Source organism: Primulina huaijiensis, chromosome 8 (assembly GCF_012295235.1).
Source record: "Primulina huaijiensis isolate GDHJ02 chromosome 8, ASM1229523v2, whole genome shotgun sequence".
Taxonomy (NCBI): Eukaryota; Viridiplantae; Streptophyta; class Magnoliopsida; order Lamiales; family Gesneriaceae; genus Primulina; species Primulina huaijiensis.
In genome coordinates this window covers 3,461,165-3,487,941 of record NC_133313.1, presented here as the reverse complement: position 1 = coordinate 3,487,941, position 26,777 = coordinate 3,461,165, and the positions used below count along the sequence as shown (strand labels likewise).

Genomic DNA, 26,777 nt, shown 5'->3' with positions numbered 1-26,777 from the left:
TTAGCATAAAAAGTAATACTCTTTCATTGATGACCCAAGTAAGATATATGTCTTATAAAATACGACCTGTGAGACCGTCTCACATAAATTTTTGCCATAAAAAGAACCCAAAAACAAAAAGACAAGATGAACTATATTATAATTTGCTACATCCATTTAAAATTCCAGTACTAACTACACTCCCCTCTCGTTTTCTTGTTAAATATATGTTTGTTAGTAAAATAGCATATATAAGTGTAATTATTTTTATATTAATATTACGTCAATAAAAGTTTGGTTTTTAAAAAATAAGACAATGTATTTCTATATCACATGGTTGAAATGGTTATTCTAATGTAAAATGTTAATCACAATGCCAATAACTTAATATTTCCTTATATAAAAAATTATATAAATTTAAATCAAATTATATAACTATAATAAAAAAAATTATATAGATTTCACATCATGCATGCAAGAATCGATTCNTTACGATTTCATGTTTGAATGCCTTTTTTTTTGGATTTTCAAATAATAGGCTGGTTGATTTATTTTAAATGGTGCAAAAGTACTTCGAAATATATTTATGTATATTTTTGGCCGAATGTTTAAGTGAAAAAAAATTTCTAGTATATTTTAAAGAAAAACGAGTAGTGGACGTTTCAAAAAGATTTCAAGTTATTTGATGAAAATCAAACATTGATAAGTTACAAGACTAAAACTCAAAACATGCCAACAATCAATACTAAAATTGCAAATTTTCTTTAATAAAGTGTATTATANTCGTCAACCAAACCTAAATCTAGCATTTTTCAAAATAAAGCATAAACTCTTTAAATCCTCTCAAAACCTCTCAAAAGCATATCAGTCATAAAATCCTTAAAGTATCATAAATCATAAACATAATTTTATTTGCGAAAAACTAGCGACGGTCCTCGAGTTGTGTGCACCTTCAGTCTAGTTAGTTCAACCATCAAGTCTTCCATCAATATCAACATCATGTTCACCTGCATCGATCACACTTAGTAAGTCTATTGACTCAGCAAACCTTAATCATGATAGCAAGTAATACAATTACATTCATAAGCAACAGTGAAAATACTTTTAATAAAATAGTTTTTCATTAACATAAACTTAAACATTTTCCTTTCATCGTATATTTGTCTTTCCTTTCATCATATACGTATACGTTTCCCTTTTAATTGAATTCAGATACTCAATTGTGACTTTCGTATTAGATGTAGGTCGATGGATCCATCTACGTATTACCACGGTACCAGGCGGCTGGGACATCAGCGACACTCTCACCCGTCAACTGAGCCTTGGCCTTACATATCATTGTATCATCGTATTAGTCACAATCAATTCACTTCCTTCAACTTTTCATATTTCTATCACTTATAAAAATTCATTAATATATAAATCATTTTTTTTAAACCAAGCATGCAACATGCTTTTTAGCATTAACGTTTCATCATAAAATTTCATAAACATTTTAACATTCATTACAGCATTCAGGACACTGCCAAGACATCTAACATTTTCAGGTGTAAAATGATCGTTTTGCCCTGCTGAAACTCTAATTTTCCCAATTTATCCTTACACCTTAAAACGATGACCCAAATCCATCCAAACTTAACATGACATCTTAAAATACACCCATAATTATTTCTTAGATGTAAACTTAAGCTTCTCAGCTAATTTCTCAATCCGTATTTAAACTTAGACGTACATCTCGGTTTTGACTCGTATTGACTCGAAACTTAACAAACTTTACCAAACTTGAATAATAGCTTAATAACACCTAATTATACCATATACAACTCAAATCAAGCCAATTAAGACACTCGATCAAGCATAGATCGGCTACTGAATTTTGTCCCTATACCTCACGGCCGCGGCTATGTAGTGTCGTAGATGTGCACCCCTCTTCTCCTAGCCTCTCCAGCCTTGCGTGGACCACCATGACTCGAGGCTAGGACCCTCACGAGCCCAGCCCTTCGCCTAGAAGACATCCCACGCGGCCCCTTTCCTAAACCTCCCAAAAGTCGAGCCCTAGTTATCCTAAATCCCAAAAATCGTGCAGCCCTTAGCCTCCCACGTTCCAGCCTTGAATTGTACTTCTATGGACTCTTAAACATGTTTGGTACTACCATGGCAGCCCCTTTGTACATTATTAACAAAAGTTTAAAAAAAAAACTCTAGTTTTATGCATGTATAGTCATAAAAACGAAAATAAAAGTAGTGCAAATAACCTTTAAAACACAGTTTTATGCATTCTAATATAAAATCATATTTTAAATATGTAAACATGCACACCATAATTCATTCGTATAATTATAATCATTTAATTAGTCATTTTTCATTTTCCCAAAATTTGCATAAAGTTGGATTACGTTTTTCGTATTTTGGACCTTACATTTTTTTAGTACTTTTTTTGTCGAAAGTCACTAATCTAATCGAGTATTATTTATTTGACATCGATTTCTCGTACTAGCTCATGTAGTGAAAGTACATTAAAATAAATATAAAAAAACCAAGAGAAAAATAAATTAAAACATCACCCAACTTTTTAAAATGGGGAGGAAAAATGCTACGTGTAGAGGTGTGGAGATCTTATTATCTTCTGCTATCAGGTATTTGCCAAGTGACATTTCAGTTTCACTGCCTTGGCTTTGTCGAAGAATTCCATTGAGAAAGGGTTTAGGGAGAATTGGTGGACAGTACCCAAACCAAACTCAAATTTGTTCCTACTCCCTGGTGAGAGAAAAAGTTTTCATAAATACCAAAATTATCCTTATATCTTATTTAATTATAATTGATCCCCGCGCTTTCACAAAATGGTATCAGAGCTATAGGTTGAATTATTTCAAACACAAAATTTATTGTTACAAAGAAACGAAATGTTTGAGGAGGAGAATTTCAAAAATTATGAATCCGAACTTAGGTTCGAGAAAAATAATTTACAAGAATTATTCCAATATTTTGGAATATAAACAAGGGAATCTAACTATTGTTAGATATCAGAAACAGAAAGGGAAGCATCAGCATCCTCAAGTAAACTTATGATTCAATCTAATAAGTTTATGGAAATTATACCAGATTCTTCTAAGCTCTCTTTAGATCTTAGAGAAATTCAGAAAACAGTACAAAACTATGGTAATATGCTATATTTTGTACCACAACGAGTTGAAAAAATCCTTGAAAACCAGGAAGAAATTCTTGGAATATTAAAGGATATTCAAACAAGAATTCAGAAACTAGAACAACAACCAAGTTCTAGTAAAAGATCTTCAGGAGGATGGTTACCACCATCATTTGGTACTGAACCTTTGTTACATCAACAAGGAAAGGCCAGAGTGGTGTCAAAACCTTTGACTGAAGAAGAGAAGATGATCAATCTAATTAAGTCTGTCTCAGAAAAGAAATTAATCTGATGACAACTTTAGAAAGGATTGGTCTGGATGATCTACAAGAACTTGCGGAATCTTTCGCAAATCTCAAAGTTGTAGATCTAAAGATGAATACAGCAGGAGGTGAAACACCTGCTATAACCTGGTCATCTTCACAGGAACTACCAAGGGAAAGTGTGGGATCTCAAAATATACACATGAGAGAATCTCAGACTGATTTCCATACTGGTGGAGGTTCACACCCTGCGGGAACAAGGACAAGGAGAAATCAAATTCCCTTGCACCAAACCCCCTATGGGAAAACTGTTTTAGATCCTATACATCCTTACGGGGTTATGCTTAACCTTGATGTATTAGATTTCAAAAACAGAGAAGAACTCATAGATGATTGGACATCTGCTATGAGAATTGCAGCAGGAACACTTGATCTCAACAGAGAAGGATTCATTAAACTCCTAGAAATGAGTCTTATGGGATCAGTGAAAATTGCTTGGGACATGACTTCGGTGGAAACTAAAGAGTCGGTCCTAGCTGGAGAATCTCTAAGCGAGATAGCTGGAAGAATGGCTACCCTATTTAAAGCACAATTTATAGGGGTAGACTATTTTAATAGTCAAGACACAGAGAAGAGGAAGAAATATACTCAAGCTCTGTATAGTCTTGAATTACATGACATCTGTTTAGTAGATGAATACATTATGTTATTCACTAAATATAGATGGAATTCAGGAGTCGAAGAAGATACAGCTATGCAGCTTTTCTTCGCAAAAATGCCCAGTCCCTGGATAGAAATGCTCATAAGGGAATATGTACCTGGAAATCCAGATACATTGGCACGAAGAGCTTCTTTCCTTAAAGGAAAATTGGCGGAATGGTGCCATTTGGCAGCATTACAAAAGAATTACAAACGATTAAAGGGTATTAATAAACGTACGCCTTTGTGTTGTAAAGAAAATGATCTTCCAACAATTATTGGAAGTAAACCACAAAAGCATAAAAGGAAAAGTTTTAGGACTCATCCTTATGCTAGAGGTGGAAGGAGTTCTTGGAAACCAAGAACAGTATGGTCTAGACAAAAAGCCAGATCTTATAAATCTGGACAAAGAAGCGGACCATCAAGAAGTAGGATATCCTCCCAGGCATCGAGTACATCTCGGAGCACAGGAAGAACACCTACTAAGAAAACTTTCAGAAGGGCTCAGACACGAGCTAATGAGAGTTTTAAGGACTGTAATTGCTGGACATGTGGAGCAAGAGGACATATCTCGACTAACTGTCCAGAAAATGAAAAAAGAGGTATTAAACGCTTCGATCCAACTCCGGATATTGAAGAAGCAGTTTATTACCAAGATCTTATTCAGGTATACCGATTTGAGGACATTGCCTCAGATGAAAGTATATATGAAGAAGAAGAAGTTTTAAGTCAGGGAGAATCCGATGGAACTGAATCGGAATCTGACTGAAAACGAGGTGTTTCGACACGAAACACATGAGGATTTGTCTGGGTTCTTTAGCCAGACAACAATATCTAATAACATGGTTCAAAGAATCATGAAAGAAAATCCTAGTCTACAGAGATATCAAGGATTCTCTGCAGGACAGGTAGAAAAGTTCTTAGGAAATATTGGCCTAAGAAACAGAAAGCATCATCTAATCTATAAAGTCTCCAGAAGGGAAATGGCAATCCCAATGGAACTTACGGGAAATAGAATGGAGATGCAATTAATTCCTTCTGAAGAAATAAAGGAGGAATTACAAAAACTCAAGATCGAAGTAGCAAGGACTATGTCCTGGATTCATATTGGAGCAATCCAAATTATGATAAAAGCTACTTTCAAAGAAGGTATTGATTCACCCATTGATATTGCTATATGCGATAAAAGAATGGGGAACCTTCAGGATTCAGTACTGGGAACTATCTCAGGAAATCTCTGTGCAGGAAAGATTGTAGGAGTTATCTATCCACGGATAGCTTACAACCTGGCAGATCGAGATTTTAGCCGAGCCTTGACATTACATCAAAATTTCAAGGAGAAAAGGCTAATGAAGGAAGGTAATAGACCATATTCTATTACCTATCAAATCTCATATGATTTATCTAATACACATCATTCAGAGTTGTTTGTTAGAAATGAGTTTATTGAGATACCAGAAATATTTGGAAAAGTTGCTCAGGCAATTTATCCAGAACGAGTTGAGTTTCCGGTAATACAGGAAACAGATATCCAAATACAAGACAAACCGATTCTACAAAGGAATCAAAGTCTTAGATTGGAATCAAGAAGACTATCTTTTCAAGGAGATAGGATTACAAGCTACAGATGGGGAAAAACCCCTGTTCAAGAAATCCAACAGGAGCTAAAAAGTTTTTCAACAATAGGAAAGCTTAGATGCCCAGAAGGGTGGAAGGAAGTCGAAATAGTATTTGATATTACGAAACAAAGGAATCAATTTCCTTGTAATACCATCTACTATTTAGAAGAACCTATGATAGGAACTTACCAAGGAATGATCCAAGTAGGAGAATTGGAAGTTAATATCACAGGGATTCCAGGAAAAGAACCAGATCAATTGGTTCTTGGACTAGAGTTTCTTGAGGAACATAAACCTTGGAAACGTCTAGAGCATGGAATGGAGTTTATGGCAGAGGATAAGATTTGGAAGATCTAATGACCACAAGCCCATTCTCCATATACGTTCCAGTCGGAATGTTATATGAACAATATAAAGCAGAATATTTTGCTGTTTATATTGATTCAGGTGCTGGTATTTGTACAGCAAAACGAGGAGTTTTTCCAACAAGTTTGGAAGAAGAATTACCAAAGATTGCTGGAAGAGATTTTCCCAGAAGAATCTTAATCTTATGTAAAGGGATTAAGATGACTGAAATAATGATTGGCGGTGTTGGGCAAACACCTTGGTATAAGGTGAAGACACCGCCAATTTATTTTCATGATACAGGAGCTGACATTTTACTAGGATACAATTTCCTACAAATGTTCAAATCCTATACTCAAGAAAATGAGACTAGAAGATTGGTGTTTACAACTCCTTGTAACCACAAAATTATAGTCCAATGACTAAGAGAGGCATTTTACAGAAAATTGCCGATCCAGTTTCGCAGCAAGCGTGGTGATTCAGGACAACTTCTGAACCCAAAAATGAAAGATTCTAGAAGGTTTGGAGAAACAATGCTCCAGTTAAGAGTAGATAAAGAACTCCAACCACAAGAGATAGAATGCCTTAAGATAGCTCTACATAGAAATGAAGTAGAGTTTGAATCTAAGGTATCACTGGAAGATGTCAAGAAGCGGATCAAAGAAAATTATAATGACGATCCCTTGGCATGGTGGGACAGAAATCAACTCAAAGCTTGCCTTAAAATCAAGGAAGGCAAAGAGTATGAATTTGTCCGTTGCAAGCCTATCCCAATGAATATCATTGACCAAAGGGATATGCAGATTATAATCAAGGAACATTTGGACCTTGGATTAATCAAAGCAGGAATGTCACCATATAGTAGTCCAGTTTTTCTTGTAAGGAATCATGGTGAGATAAAACGAGGAAAACTCAGATTAGTTATTAATTATCAAGAAATTAATAAGATTCTGGAGTTTGATGGGTATTTTATACCTAGTAGAGAACATCTAATAAGTTGCATACGCAACGCCAAGATATTCTCTAAGTTCGACTGTAAGTCTGGATTTTACCAGATTAGGATGCAAGAAGAAAGCAAGAAATTCACAGCTTTCTCTACACCTAAGGGACATTATATTTGGGAAGTATTACCAATGGGATTGGCTAATTCACCCCAGATATTTCAAAGAAAAATGGATAATCTTTTTAATGATTATTTTAAGTTTATGTTTGTTTATATTGATGATGTTTTAATAGCATCTAAAGATATGAATGAACATGTTAAGCATTTGGAGATTTTCTCCAATGTCTGTAAAAAAGAAGGACTGGTCTTATCTGAAAAGAAAGCGGTCATTGCAACAAGGAAGATTGAATTCCTCGGAATTGAAATCGATGAATCAGGAATTATTCTGCAAGAACACATAGTGGAAAAAGTGCAGAATTTTCCAGAAAGACTCAATGACAAGAAGCAACTTCAAAGTTTTTTAGGAGTTGTTAATTTTGCTGGGATGTTTATTACAAACCTAGCAAAACACAGGAAAGTCTTTAGTCCATTATTGAAAAAAGATGCTAGATTTATATGGACAGATGAACACACAAAAGGACTATGCCAATTAAAGGAGATTTGTAAGAATCTTCCAAAAATGGCTATTCCTCAAGATGAGGATAATCTGGTATTGTATACCGATGCCAGTGATCATTGGTGGGCAGCAGTTCTTACTAAGCTCACACCAGAGGGAGAACAACCATGCAGATATTGTAGCGGTTTATTCTCAGATGTAGAAGCCATAAGATGGCATATCAACGAAAAGGAATTTTATGCAGTAAAAAGAGCTTTTGAAAAATGGCCATTATTTTTACTTGCAAAGAAATTCACTTTGAAAGTTGATAACACACAGGTGAAAGCGTTCTTAAGGAATAGAATTGAATCTAAACCTGAGAAGGCCAGATTATTAAGATGGCAGGCATTATGTCAAAATTATATTTTTGATATTATGATAATTAAATCTCATGAAAATATTCTTGCAGATTTTTTAACAAGAGATGGACAGCATTGACATTGATGCTATTATCAAGATGCAGAGGCATTTGAGGGAACACCTTGAAATGCTTCAAACCGAGTTCAACAAGTTGGCCGTAAACGCAGAAGTTGCGGGAAGGCTACAACAAGCCGATAAGAGAATTGTCTCTGATCGAATTACAGGATGTTTACAGGCATATACTCAGTTATGGTCTGTAATGCAAAGGCCTATCCTCCAAGGCATTGAGAAACCATTGGTTTCCCAAATGGAGAGTTTTCGAGTACAGGACTCTATACCTGTAGCGGGGGATTCAAATACCCCTTGCACAAGTGTTAAGTCGGGATCATCTATAGATGAGTCGGCTAAAACAAAAATTGAGACTCCAGATCCTTATCTCGAGTCCTCAAGTCAACCCTTCACCTCGGGGATTGAAGAGGGAGAGATCAACCTTAGGCCTCGTACTGACAAAGGCAAAACTAAGGTTGGTACTAATGAAAATGTAATTTCTCCATTTCAGGTTTACCAACAGAATTGGGAGAAATTAAACACAAGAATTGGCATCAACCCAGCTATGGTTCGAGTTGATATTGCAGGAAAATATCCTAGGGTATGGATGAAACAAAATTCATATCCAAAGGAGGTCAAAGCCTGGTATGAATTTGGGGCTCTTGCCTCGGTTTATACTACTTCGCCCAGCTTCCCGGAGATATCAGCATTACCAAAATGGATTCAGGAAGCTGTTCATGAGACTTGGGCAAATAATGATCATTTGTCCAGAGGAGATGTTTTGGAGCTATACTTTTTCAGTGCAGCACCAGAACCAGCAGGAAAAGGCTCACACGAAGCCTTTCATTTTATCAAGCTAAGGAGGCCAGACATGAATTCTCAAAAATTTATAAAGGATCCTCCTACAAATGAAACCCCCTTAGTCTCTTCATTTAATGAAGATGATATGTCTACCAGGAGAGCATGGGGTATCTGGGTCTGTCTCACAGAGATGGACAAAGTCAAGTTTCCATTTAAGTTTTACCAAAATTCTTTAAATGGATCATTCCTGTTAAACACTATGACAGGAAAAACTACAAGCTTTGCAGAAGATCTATTCGAAAAGAAAAGAAATCTTCTATGGAACAGCAAGATGCCGGCAAGTAAAGAGACTCGCCGAAAGTTCTGTAATATGGCACACATAGGAAGATGGTCAGAAAACATCTGCCTTGAATGCCAGAATCAGAAAGAACCGGAATTCGGTAAAGGTTTCAAACCGAGATCTGATCGGAAACATTTTACCGAAGCAAGGACAAGTGGAGAAGGACCACATTCACAGTTTCCTCGAGGACACAAAAAGCCGAAGATTCCTCGACAAAATTAAAAGGGAGATGTGACTAAACCCACTAACAAAAAGAGGACCACCATGTGAGTGGAGAAAACAGGACCACCAATAATCGGTGGAAAAAGACAAAACCCACTAATAATGAGTGGTACAAGACGAAAGAACATTGGATACTTTATTCAAAAAAGGAATCCAATAAAGAGAATAAGAAAACTGGTCCCGAAATTTTATCTATAAAAAGGAATAAATAAGACCAGTTAAACACACCAGAAGTAAAACTTGAAGATGTATCGGGTATATCTGAAAGTTTTAAAAAGAAGAATCAAGTATAAGAGGAGTGAGGCTGCAGCTCTCAGAAAAATTATAAAGATGTATAAAGAAAAGGAAGACGAGATTTCAGCTGATATCCTCCAAGCACATCTCGACTAGTACCTGGGAGAGATAAAAGACGACGAAAAGTTAATGTCTAGATTAATAATCTAGAAAATAACATTTCAAGAAAAGTAGGACCACTCAACCACTCAAGGGTCCATATGCAAGCTGTAAAGGCTTATCAAGATTTGAAGTCCGTGTTTCAAATCCGAAGAAGCCTTCTATAAATAAGGTAGAAAGAAGGAAGTGAAGATCATCGAACATTTTCCTCATTTCTTTCAAAACCAATTGTAATATTTTCTATTTCTATTTTATGTGTTTTCAAGTTTCGGCTACTATAAGTAGCTAAGCAAGTTCCTCCTCCTCTACATGAGGTTTCAATGTAATAATAAATGTTTGTGTTTGAATAAAGAGATCTTTGCTCTTAGCCCCTCTCATGTATTATTTTCATAATTTTATCTTTTACTATACACTCTAAGGTAGGAAACGAATTAGAGTTGTGCTAAGTGCTGCTGAAGGAATCTGCGACGGTATCCATCGGTTGCGATCGCGTGGTTGAACTGTGAGGAGCAGTTCGTAAAATACGGTGGATATAACCCGGTGGTACTCTGGTCAAAGAGGTAAAAGATTTAATTTATTTTACGGAAGCATGATGGGCCTTAAATTTAAAAAATCGATTATTTAAAATATAAGGTTGAAGGGTATTTTGGGTAATTAAAATTAGATGGGGAGTAGAAAGAAAGTTTGAAATGATTGGGTACTGAATAGAAAATCTCCCAAGGGTTTATTAGATTACATTAATTAATGCATGTGACAGGAAAAATTATTATTATTATTATTAGTAACTAAAGGCATGAAAAAGATAGTTATGGATCATTCCTTCAGTTGATAATTATTTTACAACTATGCAAAAATTAACTGGCGGCGCACGTAATTCTATTACAAGGAGAAAACAATTATCCCAATATGCATGAGGTTGAAAATAATAACTTGAAATATTGAAAATTAGTATGAAAATGTAATGAAGTAATTATTTTTGGATTATTTTCAAATAAATTCTACAAATAAATCTCTCAATTTATGAAAAAGATATACAATTGAGGAATTTTTTTTTTATAAAATGTGTATTTTAATATATTTTATGAGTTTGAGATTTTATTTTTTTATCATAAATTTTTATTTTAACACGTTATTAGCACGAAACTTTAAGGTTCTCTATATTTTTCTAAGCTGATAAACACAAGAAAAAAGTAACAATATTCAAAAGAAAGAATATTTATTTTACTATTTATTTATTTTTATTGTAATACTGTATATTTATTGTGTATATATTTAACATATAATATCATGTTATTATATAAAAGGAGTCTATAACACCTCATTATAATAATGTCATGTGATTATATTATTACACTGTTTATAATAATGTGATATGATAAACATGATTAACATTATATACATCATATTATTACCATAAAATCATGCATATACATACATTTATTTTTTAAGATTTTGTATTTGTATAAACGGTCATAAACGGCTAGTTTTGCACTATAAATATGATTTCACAAATACTTTCAATCACTCCAAAATTACTTTTCCTCCTTAAAAATTTTTCTTCATCAATTTTTTGAAGAAAAAGAATATGGTATGTCACGCCCCGAGACCGGGGTTAGTCGACACCGGCGTTGTTTTACAACCACACAATTGAAAACAACAAGCCTCGTAGCACAGTATAAACCAAAAACCAGTCTATTTCATCATTAACTCAAAATAATCTTGTCTTACAGCGATAAATTCCAAAACGAAATAAAATGTGCGGAAGCATTGTACAACTTGAATCAAAACTTAGGAAGAACTTAAGCGAGAAATCTTCATATCTCGAAACTTCATCACCAACCCCGAAGCATGTCTTATTCATTGCCGTCTACTTGATTTTCGTTCTTATCTGGAGAGAGATGTAAAGGGAGAGTGTTTTGAGAAACACTCAGCAAGTGGGGGCCGATCGATTACCACAAGTACATATAAATATAATTTAAAACCCATATTGCAAACTGATTTTCAAAACGTAGTATATCATATCAGATCAGAATCAGAATCGAAATGCGAAACAGAGATTATCAGACATTCAGAACAGAACGAATCAGAACAAACGAAAACACTGTTATTCATCTCGTTATCCATGGTCAAATTGTCCCCAATATGTTAGTCCTCTAAGGGGTGAGACCAAAACACAGTTTTATACCCACTGATGGGGGTCAAAACACAGTTTTATACCCACTGATAGGGGCCAGAACACAGTTTTATACCCACTGATGGGGGCCAAAACACAGTATTATACCCACTGATGGGGCCATGTAGAACATACAATCGTCGTTCCATATCTCACTCGAATCATAACAGTGCAACACAAGATCGGATATATCAAACAACACTTATCGGAATTTTTGAATGAACTCAGCAGAATCAAAGAACATCGGAAATAGGAGGAAACATATCGTACATCGATCGAGGTTTTATGAAATATATAATAGCATTTTCGAAAGTGGTTTGACACACATACAAGTATGTCATGAAATACTTATACAAAGTTTAAGTTACAAAGAAATACATAGCAAAAGCTCACTTACCTGATTTCGTTTGGATTAAAATGCTAGAAGAACGTGCTAAAAGAACTCCGTTCGAACAAGGTCGCGGCAAAGCTTCGAACTCTGCTGTCGCAATGCTTCGAATTTGGCCTGCTTTCCAGCAGCTATATTTCGAATTTCTGTAGCTACGGGGAGGGATTTTGCAGTAGGAGAGGTGAGATTACTACCACTTCGGTCCTCTTTATATAGGGTTGGAAAATCAGCTACAATGGTAAGCTCTTATCACTCCAAGAATGTCGCTGATTGCTTAATCAAATAGATGATTGCACTTTTCTCTCCCGAATGAACCTGGACCCTTCTTGATTCAAGATACACACCCGAGATTCATGCTATAATAGTGAGTGATTTTGGCTCCCTTAAGTGCAAATGGAGAGTGATTTTGGCCGCATGAATCTCTTCCAAGATTGGTGCACTTCCATATTGAACAGTCTTCACATTTGATACCACTTAAATGTCATTACTCATGGTCATTAACATCCTCTTAATGACACCTATTCATGGCCATTTAACATCATATTTAAATTGCCTATTAATGATCATTAACTTTCTCTTAATTATCATTATTTTTCTTTTAATATAGGTAGTTTAATGACTGATTTGTTGTGGTTTAATTTAGTCTTTAACAATGGTGATAAAAGGTCAATAATGAAGGAAAAATGATTATTCAAATTTCCAAGATTATGATTGCAGGGAACGCGAAAAAAGTTGGGCAAAAAAAGAATGAGCTGAAATTTCCTATGACATATATAAGCCTTCCTGTTGCAAGATTTCGGGTCTTCACATGGTACTTTCAAGGTTATTTTGTATAATTATTTTGGTTATTATACTCACTAATCTTGTATTTATCGGAGAATATTCGCCTCACTTTTTTCTTTATTTTTAAGTATTCTTGTACTTATAATTTATCAGTTACTTTGTATTGTCATATTAATAGATTTAGAATTTAACTAATAAAATGCATTGTTATTTTTTTCCTAGTACCACCATGTCAAATTTGACAAAACTCGAATTCGTTGCGCTTGACATTACGGGAAAAAATTATATATCATTGACTCTCGATGTAGAAATGCATCTTGAGTTATTGGGTATAAATGAGACCATTAAAGAAAATGATATCTCATCATCACAAGAAAAAGCAAAAGCTATGATATTTCTGCGTCGACATTTTGATGAAGGAGTAAAATGTGAATATCTCATTGAAAAAGATATCATGGCTTTATGGAAAAGATTAAAAGAAAGATTTGAACATATAAAGGAAGTTATAATTCCGACCGCCCATGATGAATGAAATACGTTAAGATTCCAAGATTTTAAGAAAGTCTGTAATTACAACTTGGCAATGTATCGAATAATCCGCAATTAAAATTTTGTGGACATGAGGTTACGAAATCGAAAATTATTGAAAAAACATTTTCTACTTTTCACGCATCACATATAACTCTACAACAACAATGTAGAGTGCGTTGATTTGTGAGATATTCTGAATTTATCGCATGTCTTTTTGTGACAGAAAAGAACAAAGAGCTGCTAATGAGAAATCGTCATTCTCGACCCGCTCTACTCATTTGCTATTTCTTGTAGTCTAATCGACTCATCTTTCCTCGTAGCATTTGCAGAAGTAAATTTTGTAATTAAAAATGAATTTAAACCTGGAAACCAAAATCAAAGTCGTAGACAAGGTTTTGGTCGAGGTCGAGTCGAAATCGAGGTCATGGACGTGGAAGTGGTCGTGGTTGCAGCCGTGGTTTTGGAAACAATCGAGATAGTCACTTCTATAGCTCATCTCAAAAAGGTGTCACAAACCATTCACCAAAAAAACATCATGATAACATGAGTGTTAATGAAAATCACTCAAAATGATTTGAAAGTTCTTTTTTTAAATGCGGTATTCAAGGACATTGGTATCGTATTTGTCGAGCTCCCGAGCATCTTTGTAAGCTTTATATAGAATCAATAAATGGAAAATAAAAGAGACCAACTTCACTGAATACAGTAACCGTTTGAGTGATTCAACTCATTTTGATGCTGCAGATTTTTTGAATGATTTCTTTGAAAATGATAAATATACAGGTGGAACAGAAATGTAAAATATTTTATTTTTCATATACTCATATGATAATGTTTTATTGTATAATTATGATATATATTATATTTTTCAATAAATTACATATGTATTGTCAGTTAATTTTTTCATTGCATATTTTTTTTGAAGTTCAAATATGAAAAATTCTATGAATAAAGCTAAACAAGGAACTAATCACATGGAAGTTTGCATACCTGATAGTGGATCTTTCTTTGAGGTCCCATTTTTGTTTGTTGAGGTGGTGCAATAGACATGTATATCATACATCAAAAAATTCTCAGATGAGAAATGTCTGGTTCTTTACCAAATGCAAGATGCAATGAGGAGTATTTATTATATCCACTTGGTCTGATTCGAATTAATGCAGCAGCATGTAAAATTGCATGTCTCCGTATAGAAATAGGGTGTTCTGTTTTCATAATAATTGGTCTAGCAATCAGTTGTAGACGTTTAATTAATGATACAGCTTATCCATTTTGTATATGTACATGAGCAACATGATGCTCAAAAGTGATTCTCATTGACATATAATAATCATTGAAAGTCTGAGAAGTACATTCACCAACATTATCAAGTCTAATTTTCTTGATTGTATAATCGAGAAATTGATTCCGTAATTTTATTATTTGAGCAAGTATTCTTGCGAATGCCACATTCCGAGTTGATAATAAACATACATGTGAAAATCTGCTGGAATCATCGATCAATATCATAAAATATCTAAATGGTCACATGGTGGATGAATTGGCCCACAAATATCAGCATGAATACGTTCAAGAAACATGGTGATTCAGTTTAGATTTTAGCTGATGATGGTCTTATAATAATTTTTCTAAAAGAACATGCTTTACATTGAAACTTATTATTTTGAAAGATCTTTTGGTCTTTCAGCGGATGACCATGTGTATTTTCTATAATTATTTGTATCATTATTGAACCTAGATGTCCTAATCAATCATGTCAATTAATTAATATTGAAAAATTATCAACTACCATTTTGATTCAATTGGGCTTATATGTGTATAATGTAATCCAGTAGGGAGCATTGATAGTTTTTCAATTACATATTTCTTTCCTAATTTATATGTGGTAAGACACATATAGTTCTCATTTTCTTCATTTATCGTCTGAGTATCATACCCATGAGAATATTTGCAATTAAAACTCAACAAATTTTTTTCGATTGTGGTGAATACAAAGCATCATTTATCAGAAATTATGCACCATTAGGTAACAAAAAATGTGCTATACCACAATCTTTAATCAAGTCTACAGGACCTGATATTGTATTCAATATTGTTTTTGTTGGTTTTAGTTCCAATAAATATCTTTTATCTCGGAAAATAGTGTGCATTATACCACTGTCAGGTATGCAAACTTCCATGTGATTAGTTCTTTGTTTAGCTTTATTCATAGCATTTTCCATATTTGAACTTCAAAAAAAATATGCAATGAAAAAAATTACTGACAATACATATGTAATTTATTGAAAAATATAACACATATCGTAATTATACAACAAAACATTATCATATGAGTACATGAAAAATAAAATATTTTACATTTCTATTCCACAAGTATATTGATCATTTTCAGAGAATTATTCAGAAAATCTGCAGCATCAAAATGAGTTGAATCACTCAAACGGTCACTGTGTTCAGTAAAATTGATCTCTTTTTCTTTTCCCTTTATTGATTCTTTATAGAGCTTACAAAGGTGCTCGAGGGCTCGACAAATATGAGACCAATGTCCTGGAGTGCCGCATCTAAAACAAGAACTTTCAAATCATTTTGAATTATTTTCATTAACACTAATGTTCTCAAGATATTTTTTTGGAGGTAGTTCGTGACGCCCTTTTGAGATGAGTTATAGAAGTAACTATCTCGATTATTTTCAAAACCACGATCACAACCACGACCACTTCCACGTCCACAACCACGACCTCGATTTCGACCTCGACCAAAACTTTGTCTACGACTTTGATTTTGGTTTTCAGGTTTAAATTCATTTTTACTAACAACATTTACTTCTGAAAATGATGTTGATCCAGTGCGTCGGAACTGATGATTTCTCATTAACAGCTCGTTCTTTCCGTCACAAGTATAAATGCGATAAGTTCAGAATATCTCACAAATCCACGCACTCTATATTTTTATTATAGAGTTATATATAATGCGTGAAAAGTGAAAAATATTTTTCAAGCATTTCTGATTCCGTAACCTCAAGTCCACAAAATTTTATTTGTGGATTATTCGATACATTGTCGAGTTGTTATCACTAATTTTCTTAAAATCTTGGAATCTTAACGTATTTCATTCATCAAGGACGGTCGGAAGTATAACTTCCTTTATATGTTCAAATCTTTCCTTTATTCCTTTCCACAAAGTCATAAGATCTTTTTGAGATGTCAAAGCAAAAATATAATAGCTTTTGCTTTTTCTTGTGATGATGAGATACCATTTTCTTTAATGATCTCATTTAAACCCAATGACTCAAGATGCATTTCTACATCGAGAGTCAATGACATATAATTTTTTCCCGTAATGTCCAGCGCAACGAATTCGAGCTTTGCCAAAGTTGACATGGTGGTACTAGAAAAAATTAACAATGTATTTTATTAGTTAAGTTCTAAATCTATTAATATGACAATACAAAGTAACAGATAAATTATAATTACAAACATACTTTAAAATAAAGAAAAAGCGCGAGGCGGATATTCTCCGATAAAGACAAGATTAGTGAGTATAATAACCAAAATAATTATACAAAATAACTTTGAAAGTATCATCTTCTTCTTCTTCGAAAAATTGATGATGAAAAATTTTTAAGGAGAAAGAATAAGTTTGGAGTGATTGAATGTGTTTATGAAATCATATTTATAAGACAAAAACTAGCTGTTTATGACCGTTTATACAAATACAAAATCTTAAAAAATAAATGTATGCATATGCATAATTTTATGATAATAATATGATGTATATAATGTTAATCATGTTTAAATAATTATGCATATCATATCACATTATTATAATGAGATGTCATATACTCATTATATATAATACTGTGACATTATTTAAATATATATATATATAATTATTATATAACACTATAAAAATATATATGTTGAAAATAAGAGATTGAGTGTTGAAAATAAGAGTTGTAAATATTGCAAATTAGTGTGTGATGATGTACGTAATGATGTATTTATTTTTGGATTATTTCTAAAGTAATTCTATGAATAAGTCTCTCAATTTGTGAAAAAAAACAATGTTGAGTAGATTAAATTTTATAAAGTGTTTAGTTTAATATATTTTGTGAGTTTGAGATTTTTACTTTTTACCGTAAATTTTTACTTTTAACATGATATCAACACGACTCGAAGGTTCGGTTCTCTATATTTTTCCAAGCTCCAAAACAAAAGTAAAAGGTAATAATATTCAAAAGTAAGAATATTTATTTTATTGTTTATTTATTTTTATTGTGTATATATTTAATATATAATATCATATTATTATATAAAAGAAGTCTATGACACCTCATTATAATAACGAGATGTGATTATATTATTACACTGCTTATATAATTTTATTGTGTTACTTTTTATTTATTGTTATATATATATATGAATAATATCATGTTATTTTATAAAATGAGTTTATGGTACCTTATTATAATAATGTGATGTGATTATTTCACTGTTTATATTTTTTGTTATATAATAATTATATATATTTGTATTATGTCACAGTATTCTATAAAAGGAGGCCTTGACACCTCATTATAATGTTGTGATGTGATAAACATAATTATTTAAACATGATTAACATTATATACATCATATTATTATCATAAAATTTACATATACATACATTTATTTTTTAAAATTTTGTAACGGCCATAAACGACTAGTTTTTATCCTATAAATATGATTTTGAAAACACATTCAATCACTTTAAACTTACTCTTCCTCCCTAAAATTTTCTTCATCAAAATTTTCGAAGAAGAATAAGATGGTTCTTTCAAGGTTATTTTGTATAATTATTTTGGTTATTATACTCACTAGTCTTGTATATATCGGAGAATATATGTCTCGCGTTTTTTTTTAATTTTTAAGAATGCTTATACTTATAATTTATTCATTACTTTTTATTACCATATTAATAGATTTAACTTAACTAATAAAATGCATTGTTATTTTTCTAGTATTACCATGTCAAATTTGACAAAGCTCGAATTTGTTGCGCTCGACATTACGGGAAAAAATTATATGTCATGGACTCTCGATGTAGAAATACATCTTAAGTCATTGGGTCTAAGTGAGACCATTAAAGAAAATGGTATCTCATCATCACAAGAAAAAGAAAAAGCTACAATATTTTTGCGTCGACATTTTGATGAAGGATTAAAATGTGAATATCTCATTGAAAAAGATCTCATGACTTTATGGAAAGGATTAAAAGAAAGATTTGAATATATAAGAGAAGTTATACTTCCGACCGCTTGTGATGAATGAAATAAGTTAATATTTCAATATTTTAAGAAAGTCAGTGATTACAACTCAGCGATGTATCGAATAATCTCGCAATTAAAATTTTGTGGCCATGAGATTACGGAATTAGAAATGCTTGAAAAAATATTTTCCTCTTTTCACGCATCAAATATAACTCTACAACAACAATATAGTGTGCGTGGATTTGCGAGATATTCTGAACTTATCGCATGTCTTCTTGTGGCGGAAAAGAACAACAAGCTGCTAACGAGAAATCATCAGTCTCGACCCACTGGATCAACATCATTTCCAGAAGTAAATGTTGTAAATAAAAATGAATTTAAACCTAGAAACCAAAATCAAAGTCAAAGACAAGGTTTTGGTCGAGGTCGAAATCGAGGTCTTGGTTGTGGACGTGGAAGTGGTCGTGGTAACGGCCGTGGTTTTGAAAACAATCGAGATAGTTACTTCTATAACTCATCTCAAAAAGGCATCACGAACCACCCACTGAAAAGGCATCATGAGAACATGAGTGTAATGAAAATCACTCAAAACGATTTGAAAGTTCTTGTTTTAGAGGTGGCACTACAGGACATTAGTATCGTATTTGTCGAGTCCCCCGAGCACCCTTTTAAGCTCTATAAAGAATCAATAAAGGGAAAAGAAAAAGAGACCAACTTCACTGAACACAGTGACCGTTTGAGTGATTTGACTCATTTTGATGTTGCAGATTTTCGGAATGATTTCTCTGAAAATGATAAATATACAGGTGGAATAGAAATGTAAAATATTTTATTTTTCATATACTCATATAATAATGTTTTATTGTATAATTATGATATGTCTTATATTTTTCAATAAATTACATATGTATTGTCAGTAATTTATTTTCATTGCATATTTTTTTTGAAGTTCAAATATGAAAACTGATATGAATAAAGCTAAACAAGGAATTAATCCATGGAAGTTTGCATATCTAATAGTGGCACAACGCACACTATTCTCCGAGATAAAAGATATTTCTTGGAACTAAAACCAACAAAAAAAATTGTGAATACAATATCAAGTCCTGTAGACTTGATTAAAAGTTGTGATAAAGCACATTTTTTGTTGTTTAATGATACAAAATTTCTGATAAATAATGATTTTAATTCACCACAATCGAAAAAAAATTTGTTGAGTTTTAATGATATATATATTCTCATTGGTATTATACTCGGACAATAAATGAAATAAATGAGAAATATATGTGTCTTACCACATATAAATCAGGAAAGAAATATGTAGTTGAAAAACTACCAATGCTCCCTACTGGATTACATTATACACATATAAGTCCAATTGAATCAAACATGGTAGTTGATAATTTTTCAATATTAATCAATTGACATGATCGATTAGAACATCCTGGTTCAACAAGGATGCGATTAATTATAGAAAATACACATGATCATCCGCTGAAAGACCAAAAGATCTTTCAAATAATAAGTTTCAACGCAAAGCATGTTCTCTTGGAAAACTTATTATAAGATCATCACCAGCTAAATTCAAACTGAATCACCTATGTTTTTTAAACGTATTCAGGGTGATTTTTGTGGGTCAATTCATCTATTATGTGGACCATTTAGATATTTTATGCTATTGATCGATGCCTCCAGCAGATTTTCACATGTATGTTTATTATCAACTCGGAATGTGGCATTCGCAAGAATACTTGCTCAAATAATAAAATTTCGGAATCAATTTTTCGATTATACAATCAAGAAAATTAGATTTGATAATGCTGGTGAATGTACTTCCCAGACTTTCAATGATTATTGTATGTCAATGAGAATCATTTTTGAGCATCTTTTTGCTTATGTACATACACAAAATGGATTAGCTGAATCATTATTTTAACGTCTACAACTGATTGCTAGACCAATGATAGTCAATCAATGATTCGATACCTTGAACCTCAGACAGTCGACGTGTTTACAACACGTTTTGCTGATTATCATTTTAATGAAAAAATCTTCCCAATGTTAGGGGGAGAAAAGAAACATATCGAAAAAGAAATTACATGGTATACATCATCATTGTTACATTTGGATCTAAGAACAAACCAATGTGTGAATGATATACAGCAAATTGTGCACTTGCAAAGAATAACAAATCAAATATCAAATGCACAAAAGGGGTAACTAAATCATATATACATGATGTAAATATTCCTGCTCGAATTGAAATTCCGAATAAACAAATTGAAGACACTCATAATGTCATTAAACGCGTGAAGCGTAAAAGACCAATCGGTTCCAAGGACAAAAATCCTCAAAAAAGAAAAACATGATGATTATAAAATAGAGAATGATATTCCGGCATAAATACATGATGATGAAAAAGAACCACAAAATGATGAGAATCGTAAAATCTCTATCAATTATAGTAATATTTGAAAAATATGGAACCGAAAAAATATATAAGAAATTGATGAGATATTTTCTTAAAATGTGGCATTTGACATCGTAAATGACAATGAAGATCATGAACCAAAATCTTTTGGTAAATGTAAAAATCGACATGACTGGATAAAATGGAAAGACGTTATCCAGGTTGAATTGGATTCGCTAAATAAACATAACGTTTTTGGACAATAGTCCTTACACCTGAATGTGTAAAACCTGTTGGGTACAAATGAGTTTTTATTCGAAAGTGAAATGAGAAAAATGAAATAATAAGATATAAAGATTGACTTGTTGCACAAGATTTTTCTCAAAGACATGTAATTGATTATGAAGAAACGTATTATCCTGTTATGGATGCAATTNCTAAACAATTCAATATGCCATTGCGTTTTCATTAAGAAAACAATATTCGGATACGTAATTATTATTATATATGTTGATGATTTAAACATCATTGGAACGAATAAGGAAATTCAAGAAGTTGTGTTGTACTTGAAGGAAGAATTTGAAATGGACCTTGGAAAAACAAATTATTGTCTGGGTTTGCAAATTGAACAAAAAGAATGTGGAATATTTGTTCATCAGTCAAATTATACAGAAAATGTCCTTAAACGTTTTAATATGGATAAATCAAATCCTTTAAGTACTGCAATGATTGTTAGATAAGTAAACATAGAAAAAGATCAATTCAGTCATGTGAAGTTGATGAAGTTATTTTTGGTCCAGTAACATATCTAAGTGTTATTGGTGTCCTTATGTATCTTGCAAATTGTACAAGACCTGATATATATTTTGCTGTAAATTTATTGACAAGATTTAGCTCATATCCAACAAAAAAACACAGGAACATAATTAAACATATATTCTGTTATTTACGAGGAACGACAGACTTGGGACTTTTGTATTCAAAAGATACCAATCAAAGCATAATTGGTTATGTTGATGTTGGGTATTTATCTGATCCACACAAGGCACGTTCCCAAATCGGATATGTATTTACTCGTAAAGGCACTGCAATTTCTTGACGTTCACAGAACAAACACTCGTAACAATTTCATCAAATCACGCCGAGATTATTGCACTACATGAAGCAAGTCGTGAATGTGTGTGGCTAAAATCAATGACCGAACATATCCAAATCTCATGTGGATTATCATTCGACAAGAAGCATGTGACACTATATGAAGATAAAATGTTGCATGTGTTACTCAAATGAAATAAGGATACATAAAAAACGACAGAACTAAAAATATTTCCCCTAAGTTCTTCGCATTCACCCAAGAGCTCGAGAAAAATAAAGATATTGATATTCGTCACATTTAGTCAAGTGAAAACTCATCAGATCTCTTCACAAATACACTTCCTACGACAATATTCCGAAAGCATATATATAATATTGAGATGCGTAATCTACGAAATTTGTGAAGAATCGTTTGTGTTAACATGATGTTTACGTGACTGCACTCTTTTTCCCTCACTATGATTTTTATCCCAATGAGTTTTTCCTAGTAAGGTTTTTAACGAGACAGTATAAAAACATGTAATGAAGACAATCATTGTATCATGATCATCACAAGGGAGAGTGTTGAAAATAAGAGATTGAGTGTTGAAAATAAGAGTTGTAAATATTGAAAATTAGTGTGTAATGTATGTAATGATGTATTTATTTTTTGATTATTTCCAAAAAAATTCTATAAATAGGTATCTCAATTTGTGAAGAAAAACACAATTGAGTAGACAAAATTTTATAAAGTGTGTAGTATAATATATTTTGTGAGTTTGAAATTTTTACTTTTGATCGTAAATTTTTACTTTTAACAATGAAATAATCACATCATTTTATTTTAATGAGATGTCATGGACTCATTTTATATAATAACATGATATTGTATATTAAATATATACACAATAAATAAACAGTAACACAATAAAAATATATAAACAGCGTAATAATATAATCACATCACGTTATTATAATGAGGTGTCATAGACTCATTTTATATAATAACATGATATTATATATTAAATATATACACAATAAATAAACAGTAACACAATAAAAATATAAAAACAGTGTAATAATATAATCACATCATGTTATTATAATGAGGTATCATAGACTATTTTTATATAATAACATGATATTATATATTATATATATACACAATAAACAAACAGTAACACAATAAAAATAAATAAACATTAAAATAAATATTCTTACTTTTGAATATTGTTAACTTTTATTTTGTTTTGAAACTTGGAAAAATATGGAGAACCTTAAAGTTTTGTACTAATAACGTGTTAAAAATAAAAAAATTTACAGTAAAAAATAAAATCTCAAACTCACAAAATATATTAAACTACAGACTTTATAAAATTTTCTCCACTCAATTGTATATCTTCTTCACAAATCGAGAGACATATTTATAGAATCTCTTTGAAAATAATCCAAAAATAATTACATCATTACATACATCATCCACACTAATTTTCAATATTTCCAACTCTTATTTTCAAGATTTGCCAAAATATGAGAAAATGAAGGTTTTTTTATAGCTAGAATCCTAGGTTGGAATGCTAAGATTCTAATTTGTTCAACATATATTTAAAATTGAATTTGTATGATATGAGCAAGCCAAGAATTTAATGTTAAAGTGGATCACTAATTAATGATATAGATATATAGATCTTGATCATTTTCCGTTTTGAAGTTGGTCTCATCGATATTTTTTTAGGTTATATTTGAAGTGTTTTCTCTCCCATATATACAATATGGGATGTCAACGAAACGAGTCGTAAAGAATATTATCAGACTCGAGATCGATTTGTTAAAGGTATATATAGGATCCGAGCTCGATTCGAGCTTTTATCATGAGTTTCGAGCTGAGCTAATTTTAAAATGATTAAGCTCGCGAATAAATCGACTCATTAATATATCGTTTATCATATTTAACGAGTCTGACTCGAGATCGGCTCGTTAAACAGATTCGTTTTCGAGCTCGTTAAACAAGATCATTTTCGAGCTCGTTAAACAAGCTTGTTTTCTTAGGAAAAAGAGCAACTAAGATATGATCATTAAAGGGGGCAGGTTTTCATTTTATAGCATGTCAATCACTTCACTTACACTCAAATTTTGATGTGAGACAATACAAGTTATTATTGTACACTCAAGGTCCAACAAACTAGTCGAGCTCGAGCTTGCAAATAGGATCGCAAGCTTGCGAGCCAAATATCTTTAAGCTCGAGATCAACTTGATAAAATTTTCGAGTTCGAAATCGAGCTTGAACTCGGCTCGATAAACTTAGCGAACGATATCAAATGAGATTTTTACCGAGCTGAGCTCCGAATAACTCGCGGACAGCTTGATTTGTTTACATTCTTACCTACAATTTGATTAAATTTTAACTCTTTGATCTTCAACACGGTCTACTTTCACTAAAATATAGAAGATGTATATGATCAATTTATGTTAAGATATTGGGAAGATTACTCCCAATAAAAAATAAACTAACTTGTCTTCTCATGTAAGGTCACGTGAAATGGTTTGACAGCATGCGAAATATTTGACTCAAAACTGTCAGATAGCTGATAGACACGAGATACATTATAAATTAATATTTGGTATCGTCCCCCAAATAAGCATAGAACACAACACGATATAAGATATCATTAAATTATCTCTCGTTCTCGCCCACGATTCGTCCTTCTTGGAGCACCACCAACCCCTCGTGCAAGCGTTTTTTTAAATTTTTTTATTAAAATTTTGTAAAAAAATTTTTTTAATTGAATCAGACCCGGACCCTTCGGTTAACGAGCTCGGACTCGGATCGCCGGTTCTGTAACCCGACCTTTAACCGGCACGAGTGGGCCAGTTAAGAGTCGGGATTTTATCGACGCCTAATCTGGCCCGTGGACAGGTCTGTCAAATGAGGGATAATTTCAATTTTTTATTTAAATATTATTTTTTTTATCATATTAAATATAGTTATTGTTTGTTCTGAGAAAACAAATTTTAATGCTGTTGATAAAACTCTCCAAGTTGATTTCGAACTTGCTCTCCAATTTAATTTTTTGTAAAAATTAGTACAAAAAATTAGCAGCCAAAACAATCAGAAGTAAAGTGGCATTTGAATTGGGTACCAGTGGAAATATTTCTTAGAAAATTCAAGGGAAAATTTTGCGGTATAAATATTAGAAGGCCAGGTTACCTTGTGCAGGGTGCTTAATAGCATATCCAGGTGAGGCGAATTAGCTTTAGCTCGACTGGTAGCCTGAAACATTGTACAGAAACCATGAGTGGACGAGTAAGTGAAAGTGAAACGGCACTACTGTCGCACGGCTTAGACAGTTCGTATTTTGGTCGACTAACTTCAAGCATACCTCTTGTAACTTGATGTATCCAAATGGCAACAAGGGGTCACTTTCATCGATCATTAGTTTGATCAAAGTCTCAAGATTTTTCCCAGTTCCATTGCTAATCCAACCCCATTTCTCAGCCAAATCCCATATTTCGGCTAGAAAGGTTGCATAATGAAGAGGTCCTGTCCATAGCTGCCCTGAAACAACAAGCGAACCTGGAACCTAGAACAAAATAATAAGCGCAATATTTCAATATTAAACAAGAAATGCCACAGTTCTTGAGAAATAGTGTTTCTTAATATTGAGTCTCAGTATTTCTATAAAACAGTTAAAGTAGGAAAACAAAAACATGGGAATCTTAAGCAAACACAACAGTCCGTTATGTTGAACCTTAAGCAATATAATAAGATTCTCTGGATTCGTTTCCATGAAACTTCCCGATAATTTCCACACTGAGTGCAGTAGCTGATGAAGCCATAATGCCTGTTATTCGAATACAATATAATCAACCACAGAGTTTAAAAACATATGATACGATTCATATACAAAACAGACGATTGGTAACCACTTAAAGACCTGTTTTTCAGAAGCTTCCCACGTCTTACTTGGAGCATCACTCGAAACACGGGACCGTGGAAGGAGTAGTATGAGAAAAGCGGAATAACGTGATAACCCAACACAGAAGCCTCCCGAACAGCCCCACCTATAAGCATTCGTAGGCCAATTTCATTCGAGTATGGTGTTGGCCTAATGTATGCTCCGTATGCAGCCAACGAACTAGAAATCAAGTATTAATAGCCATAAACTGACTTTAAGAAATCAAGCAGAATACAACTACCATTCTCTAGTGAAATTCAAGAAATAATTCTGCATTTAAACTTGGATATACTTTTAGATAGAATCTATTTATTTCGAATCGGAAGCAGACCTCCAGCGAGCAGAATGATCGGCTTAGATAAAAGATTGAAAAACTAACCGAAATTTCATTGATTATAGAC

The 26,777-nt window shown here is 32.6% G+C and overlaps 1 protein-coding gene across 1 annotated transcript; it reads right to left on the bottom strand.

The window, feature by feature from the left end:
- Positions 1 to 872: 872 nt before the first annotated feature.
- On the bottom strand, positions 873 to 26,777 carry LOC140983317 (uncharacterized). Its single transcript, XM_073450306.1, has 5 exons — positions 26,356 to 26,777; positions 26,170 to 26,262; positions 25,801 to 26,001; positions 25,629 to 25,691; positions 873 to 986 (listed from the first exon to the last, which is right to left on the bottom strand). The coding sequence occupies exons 2-5, from the start codon at positions 26,206 to 26,208 to the stop codon at positions 888 to 890; spliced, it is 402 nt and encodes a 133-aa protein (XP_073306407.1). The 5' UTR covers positions 26,209 to 26,262; positions 26,356 to 26,777; the 3' UTR covers positions 873 to 887.